The following is an 8088-nucleotide window of genomic DNA, read 5'->3' on the forward strand; positions in this document are numbered from 1 at the left end:
TTAGTGTCATCAGCAAATTTGAACAGGCTGCTTTTTACCCCCTCATCCAAGTCGCTGATGAACATGTTGAACAGCGCGGGCCTGAGGACCGAGTCCTGGGAAGCTCCACTGCCCCCGTCCCTCCAGGTCGAATAAGACCCATCCACCACCACACTCTGGGTGCGGCCCTCCAGCCAGTAAGTGAGCCATTTGACTGTGTAGGTGTGGACACCATTCTCCTAGTTTTTTAATGAGAATGGGGTGAGAGACAGTGTTGAAGACTTTCTGGATTTCAAGAAGGCCTATGTCCACTGCGACACCTGCATCCAGGGATTTTGTGACCAGGTCACAGAAGGCCACCAGGTTGGTCTGACAGGACCTGCCTCTAATGATCCCATGTTGGTTGCCCCTAAGCATAGTCCCTGCTGGCCCCTCACGGACATGCGCCAGGATAATTTTCTCAAAGAACTTCCCCAGGACCAAGGTACGACTGACTGGCCTATAGTTTCCTGGGTCCTCCTTCTTCCTTTTTGAAAATGGGAACCACACTGGCCCTTTCCCAGTCCTCTGGCACCACACCAGAGTACCATGAGTGCTCGTAAAGGCATGCCAGGGGTCCTGCAATGACCTCAGCTAATTCCCTCACGACTCTGGGGTGGAGATCGTCAGGACCAGCTGATTTAAGTACGTCCAGTCCCTCCAGAAGTTCCCCGACTAGGTCCTCACTGACCCTAGATCTGGGTGCGCCTCCCCTGGGCCCTATGGGGGTCCCAGGGGGGGGTGACCCAGTACCTGATCAGAAAAATGGAGGCAAATAAATTGTTAAATAGGTTAGCTCTGCTGTCTGGTGCAACTACCAGATTTCCTAGTGTGTCTTACAGAAGCCCCCCCGTTACCCAGTACCTTCTTTTTACGCCCTATGCATTTAAAAAAGTCCTTAGCATATTCCTCGTGTCATCAGTCCTTGGGTAGTTACTTGGGCATCCTTTTGACCAGGGATCTGGGCTAGGATGGCAGCTTTGAGTACTGGTCCACTTCATTCTTCGCTTCCAGTGAGATTCTGAAAGCAAACTCCACCCCTCTCCTCACTTCCCATGCTCTCCTGTCAGCCACCACTGTGACTACAAGCACTAGCATGGAATGCTGGTTCAATAAGGCACTGCCTAGTGGGATTTGTAGTTAGTAATCCAGTGTACAGAGGCCCTCAGGGCAGGCTGCATGACTATTTCATCAGCCACCACTGCAAGCTAGAAGGCTACTAGGCAGCATCCCCATCAGCACATGCCACATGCAGGCTGCATCTACATTCATGCAGTCACTGATGCACCCCCAAGCAAGAAAGTGGCAAAGCTAGGGCTGGATGCAGGACGTGACTCTGCCCCTTGCACGCACCCTGCATAGGGTTCACACACTGCTTCAAGCCCAAGATGACAGAGTACTTGGAAATGGATTGGTCTCAACTCTGTTCTACAGCTCTGGATGCTAGAGCCCTACATGATTCTACGCTCCCCTTGGTCAAGCCTTAGCCTGGAAGAGAAAGCAACTTTGGCTGGTGGCGCACACATAGTGTTCTTGACCTCTGCATGTGCAGTTTCCATTTGCTCAGACCTCCCACCATATCTCCCTCCCTTCCAAGAAGTGAGGGCATAAGCCTTCACGCAACCCACATGCAGGACAACTGCTTCATGTCCAATCCAGTCAGTTTTGTTCCAGACCCAAGCCCAAAGTGATCAGAGCTGGGATCTCAGCAGCCTCTTCCCAGACACTAAGCCTAGAAAACCACAGCCCAAGCAGCAGTGTGCTAGAAAAGGGCATAAGGAAAGCTGTCTCACACCCTTAACTACAGCTGCCCCACCCCCACAACAGAAACCCATGGTAGGAACAAGAAGAGCAAGCCTATCTACACCTAGAACTGCAGCTGGCTTACTGCAGGGCAGTGATCAAACAGGATGGCAACTTGCAGAGCCAGTATGGCAGATTTTGGAGCCTGGGCGTGGGAGAAGCGAGGGCTGGAACACATAGCCCACGGCAAAGCCACCATGCCAGGGCTTACCAATCTGGTGTGGCGAATAAGTGAGGCATCCTGTGGTGAAGATCAGGTATTTCTTTTTGCTGTGGCCATCGGTGGGGACCAAGTTCAGTTCAGGTGGCTTTGTCCTGTTCCTTGCAAGTAGCTCAGCCACCTTTGTCTCCAGCTCTTTTTCAGTCATGAGGGGTCTCACACGACCTTCCATGATGTCGTCCAGGAACTGCTGTAGCCCACCCCCTGCCATCACGCTCCCATCCTCTGGGGATTCCTGAGCTGCCAGTTCTGATGTCAAGTTCTGTTTGGGCTTTGCCTCCTCTTCCTCACTGTCACTGCCAAGGTCAAAGACCTGGCAAGGGGAGGTGGAAGCAGCAGCTAACTGCTCCCCATAGTCCAGGAGCAGGTCAGGGGAGTCATACCGGCTGCAGTCTGCCACCATCACCGTCCGGATAGTGCTGGCATTTAAGTTCTGGATTTTAAACAGTCTCTTCACTACATTTACATTCTCAGACTCTATGCCCTAGGAACAGAGCAGAGAGGTGAGATTAGAGAGCAGGACAGGGCCACAATCATAGACCAATGGCCAAAATCATAGAAAATGAGGGTTGGAAGGGACCTCAGGAGGACATCTAGTTCAACCCCCTGCTCAAACAGGACCATCCCCAACTAAATCATTCTCGCCAGGGCTTTGTTGAGCCATGTCTTAAAAACCTTTGAGGATGAAGATTCCACCACCTCTCTGGGGAACCTGTTCCAGTACTTCACCACTCTCCTAGTGAGAAAGTTTTTCCTGATATCTAACCTAAACGTCCCTTGCTGCAACTTGAGACCATTGCCCTACCCTCTTACAGCAGGAGACTCCTCAGCTCCTCTTCCCAGAGTTCCTTCCTGCTGTAGGTGCCAAGAAGGAGCCCTGGCTGAGGCCCATAGCCAGAGACTCAGGGTCTCTAATGCAGTGGGTCCAGCTGAGGGTGGGGGAAGGACCCAGATTAAGTGGCCTTGAGCTGGTTGAGGCCGCACCTGGAAGGCGTTGTTCAGCCACAGCACAGAGCAGGAGGTGATGTGCCCGATCCGGTGCAGGTTGCCAGAAATCAGGTTGGTTTCGTTCAGCCAGCAGCCAAATACGTCGTAGGGTTTGTTCCTCACCCTAGAGAGGAGTAAGAAGTTTTCTGGAAGGGAGGAAAAAAAAGTGGGGAAATGAACTGTGCCATTGAGCCTGCTCCAGCAAAAGGACAAGACTCAGGCATGAAATCTAGTCAGAGGCCTGGCTGGTCACTGAAGTAGATGGACATGGATGGTCTCTCACAGCTGGCTAGGAGTGGCCACAACCATCATTCTCTGCCTTTCAGTGATGTTACTACTTACTACTCAAACTAGTTCTCTGTGCCTCAGAGGCCCCCACCCTTTCACTGTACCATAAGCTCCATTAGTAGAAGACACCACACATCAATATACCCAGCCCTACAAGAAGCCTCTACTTGGGTAGGGAGCCCAGAGCAGAGACCACAAGAGAGAATGAAGCTCAGGGTAGGCAGAGTCCTAGGAAGGTGAGGGGGTATGGAAAACAGGTCAAACATACATACACATTCCAGCAGAGCTGTAAGTGCTCTCAGGAACGGGCCAGCCAGCACTGCAGGTCAGGGGCACGAGTGCACCAGCTCAGTTGTGCGACAAAGCTCCCCCACTGCTCGCACTCAGGCTAGCTTCCACTATCAAGCCCATTGCTTTCCATCAGCACTAGAACAGCGGAAGTGAAATGTAAAGACATCAGTGGCTCTTTCTGAGATGATTACAACTAAGTGCCATGAGCTACATTTTTAGCTCGGTTACTGTTCAGTCCAGGCAGGCTCAGCTCTTGACAGCACTTTCTGATCTACTGAGGAAGGGTTCAAGCTTATCTGTCTTTTACAGATGGCAGAAACAAGCACAGACAGGAAAGGCCACATGTTCAGGTTCTCACAAAACCCAGCACACCAGCTCTTGGACCAGTGTCCCATCCACTGGCTCCCAAACCATTCCATCCCATCATGTCAAGGAAGATCCAGGATGGAAGGAGCCTTACCCATGCTGATGACAGCGATCTCTCCAGACGAGGAATTGTGAGGCCCCACAAAGACACCTGACACCAAGAGAAGGGAGTCGTCCGAATTGAACTGGGAAAACTGCGTGTAGCTCCAGTTGTATGGCCTCATGTTGGAGCTGTGCAGCAAGGAGATGTCCAGCTCATTGTTCCAGATCTGAAAACAGATGGGACAAAGGAAGGCTGTCAAAAGGTCCAGCAATACCAAGAGCATCTACCATTAGCAAGACAAAATTTACAGGGCATCAGCCAGGCAGCTTGGAGGCCAGTGGACAGAAATCCACCAGTGCTGACCTTTCTGCCTGGAGCCTGTTCAGAGGAGAACTGGAGGGGTTTACAAAGCAGCCCACTGAAAAATTCTTGGATGAATCCAATACCATGCTGCACAGTGCGCAGAAAAATGCCCTTGCTGCTGCTGCTCTGGTCACTCTGCTTTACAGTACCAAAGATGGCTGCACACAGTAATTACTCACCCAAGAGGCTATTTTTGCAGCAAGGGTTACTTATTGGACAGGAGGACAGGTCCTGTCAGCTTACAACTGCACAGTACCCAGAACAAAAAGATGGGGTGGGCCTCAAGGCACTGACACTGTAGTAGCCAACTCAGGGGGCTGCTGACTTGGTACAAAGGCCCTGAAGGCTACAAGGGGAAGGCACTACAATTCAAAGGCAATTCCATGGCTTCAGGGAGCACAACGGGAAGTGAAAGCCTGGGAAATGAAGATTAGGCTCCTTGCAAGATGCCTCTATCCCTACCATGTAGGGGCATATTCAGCAAACAGACTAAAGCTTAAGAATTCTGTCCCACTCCCACAGCCCCCCCCACCCTCAGACTGATCTCCCCTCAGGCTGGCATGCACGTCAGCCTTGCTGCCACACAGCCTGTGCCTGTTTTCCAACAGGAAGATGCTGTCCCCTAACCAAAGTCACCAAAATAAGAGCTGCTCAGGCAGTAGCTGTGCAGAAGTGTATCTCATTTGGGGTTCCCAGAGCAGAGTGGAGCGGGGACAGAGATAATCCCAGGGTCTAGCAAGCCAGCAGTGGAGCAGGGAGTAACACACAAGCATCCCAACTCCTAGACTCTAGGAGTTGGGATGTGGGGGGAAAAAGAGGAGGGGAATAGCAGGCTTGGTTGCTCTCCACATTTTGCTGGTTTTCCTGTTCTTCTACTGTCTGCCCAGCCCCAGTGCTGGCACATCAGCCAGTGCCTTGGTGGTTCAGGCAGAACCTGGGAAGAGCCGGCTTGGGCCACAAATATCAGATCAGATATTGTACTGCAAAGCCACGTCCCCAGCCCTTATGCAATCCTCCCCACAGGTCACAGCTCATCCACACCCGCCCCCCACCCCCCCATCCAGTCACATGCAAGTTATACTCCTCCACATTACATACATTAAATCAGGGGTGGGCAAAATGTGGCCTACGGGCCGGATGCGGCCCACAAGGCCATTTTTTCCGGCCCAAGGGGACAAAAAAAATAAAAATTAGAAAATGAATACATATCTGCCCCTGGCTGTCTGGCATGCAGCCCTCAATGGCTTGCCAAAACTCAGTAAGCGCCCTCTGTCTGAAATAATTACCTGCCCCTGAAATGCATCAAACCCCCTAAAGGGAAAGGGGCTTGTTGAATGAGCCCAGAGTCTATTATAATGACTAGCTGCTCAGAGAGGCCAAACCAATTAGCTCTGGAACCCACAGCCCCATATATTCAGAGCCCTGTGACTTCTATACCTCTCCTGTGTTTTATGGATGCTAAGATGTCTCAGCTGCAGCATCCCCTCCTCCACAGTGCCTGATCCAAAGGCCTCACTATACTAACCAACCAGATCAGCTCCCAGCAAAGGAAAGGGAGGAGGAGAAGGAAGAGGAAGATCAGGGTATGACAGCATGACAGAAGTTTATACAACTGGAGTCAAAGCTTGAGCCTACCTCACTTGGTCCAAGTGAACAAACAAATCATCCAGCACAAGAGCCAGCTATCCCTTTACCTTAACAGTGCAGTCCTTGGAGCAGGTTGCAAACAGGTAGCCAGAATGGGAGAAGCTGAGGTGCAAGACCTGGTCACTGTGCTCCTTGAGGGTCTGTACTTCAACACACGGGATGGTGTCATAGAGTCTCTGGAACTCATCGTACCAGGAAACGGCGGCTGCAACACACAAGCCGAGACATTTGGGACTCGGAAGGTGGCAAGGAGGGGATGGGAGTTAGCCACAGGCAGAGGCCATGGAGCTGGGTGGCTTTGCCTGTAGCAGTTACAGCACACAATTAAAGATACCAGACCTGGGTGCCGTGGCACTTCCCGAGAAATCCGGTAGTATCGGTAAAACAGTTCCTTCCACAAGAACTCATCCCGGGCCACTGCATGCCACTGCTGACACACCAGTGTTGCTGAGAGCACGTCTACGTGGTCCAGGTAAAGGAAGATCTCATAGAGGATGCTGTCAGGGAGAAGGGGATTACCCCCAACATCCATAGTGTCATTCTGTCACCAAAGGACTCTGGAGAGACGTAGGAATGCAGTTAGTTTCCACCCACCTGCCCAGCATGCCACTAGGGAGACACTTGCCCAGAACAGGGAGGCTGCCACGCCTGAGCAAGCGCGCTCACAGGCAAAGCAAGCAATCGCGGCTTCTCACAGGCAGAGGCAAATACACGCACCCACTTTAAACAGCCATGTTTCCAACTGTAAACACTTGTCAGGAAAACAGTGTTGGTGGGCTGGGGCGGGCAGTTTTAAATTAAACCCAAGAGAGAGCAGTTTTCTCTTCGCTTGCCCTCATGCAGGTGAAGCTTTTTCGAAATAAAGAAGAAAGTTCACTCATGTGGCAGCCCCCATGGTCCTGTGTCTGGAGACACATGAAGACAAAGCATTGGGCATGTCCCTGACTTCAGTCCTGTGTGCAGTGACCCCAGTGCAGGTCACCAGCAGGACTTGAAAACAAGACCTTCAGCATGAAAGCACTGAGTTGAACCACATGAGCCGAGCTGAGCACCATCAAGCGTGGAGCTGAACAAACGGTGCAGACGGAGACAGCGTTGATGCCTATATGGAGCTGCCTAGTGGAGCGGTTCGGTGGGTCTGCTCCTACAGCCACATCCTCGTAACTCTAAAGCCGTCTTGCTGAGTTAACATTACAATGACACTGACCACTCGCAGCTCCTGTAGTGACAGAGCATAGCAGCTCACATGCACCCCCAGCAACAGCTCCCCCTTCCCTTTTAAATCACCGGAAAGTTAATTGGCTAATTTGGCTGTGGACTGCTTCAACACCAGCTAGCTGCACAGCACGCAGACCAGGCACAGGGGAGCACGGACAGAGTGAGCTTGCTATGCTGTCGCTTTCCCTGGCGAGTGAGAGAGGTCTGCGCCCTGACACCTAGCAGCGAGTTCTGCTGTCAGCCCGCAGCAGCGCTGGCTATGGACTTGGCACCCAGACTCCAGCACAGCTCAGACGTTTGGGATGCGTTTGCTCTGCCAGGAGACAAGGAGCACGTGCTGTATTTATGAAATGCGCTATGCGTCTCGAGACCCACGGAGAAAGCGCCCGAGACAACTGCTGCTGCTCAACGCGCTGATTGTTTTGCTCCAACACTAAGAGGTGAACTTCAGGGGTGCCGGCACAAGGCTGACGGGGGCGTAGAGCAGCCGGGACCCCAGCGAGGCCATTCGTGTCGCCCAGAGTCCTGGGGAAGCAGCAGTAAGTTCTGGCCCCGCCGCCGGGGGCACGGGTCAGCCCTCAAGGTCAGCGCCCCGCACCTGCAGTGCAACACACACAGGCACAGCCATCCCGTCGCTCGTCCTGGACGCCACGGACACACGGTCGGCCGCTCGCCCCCCACCCCGTGGGGCAGTTTCTATCCACGTAAAGCACAACACGCTCGCACGCGACAGGGACCAGACTGATGCTGGGCAGCAGTGAAGGGCAACCGGCTGCACCCACAGCCTCCCCGAGTGCCACCGCGACCCCTACCCCGCCCCAGTCCGGCCTGCCGCTCCTGTCCC

At 52.8% G+C, this 8088-nt stretch overlaps 1 protein-coding gene across 2 annotated transcripts in view; it reads right to left on the reverse strand.

The window, feature by feature from the left end:
- Positions 1 to 8088, reverse strand: part of FBXW5 (F-box and WD repeat domain containing 5) — a 33598-nt gene that overhangs the window by 20273 nt on the left and 5237 nt on the right. The window contains exons 1-6 of one of the 2 annotated variants that reach the window (XM_019510434.1): positions 6968 to 7068; positions 6366 to 6583; positions 6074 to 6231; positions 4068 to 4242; positions 3026 to 3174; positions 2033 to 2525 (exon numbers count right to left, since the gene is read on the reverse strand). In XM_019510434.1, the coding sequence (XP_019365979.1) occupies positions 2033 to 2525; positions 3026 to 3174; positions 4068 to 4242; positions 6074 to 6231; positions 6366 to 6558 (1168 nt within the window). In that variant the 5' untranslated portion in view covers positions 6559 to 6583; positions 6968 to 7068. Of the gene's footprint in view, positions 1 to 2032; positions 2526 to 3025; positions 3175 to 4067; positions 4243 to 6073; positions 6232 to 6365; positions 6584 to 6967; positions 7069 to 8088 lie in introns of those variants that run through there. The other variant, XM_019510433.1, reaches the window with a different exon arrangement.

Source organism: Gavialis gangeticus, unplaced genomic scaffold (assembly GCF_001723915.1).
Source record: "Gavialis gangeticus isolate Ggan-Ray unplaced genomic scaffold, GavGan_comp1, whole genome shotgun sequence".
Lineage (NCBI taxonomy): Eukaryota > Metazoa > Chordata > Crocodylia > Gavialidae > Gavialis > Gavialis gangeticus.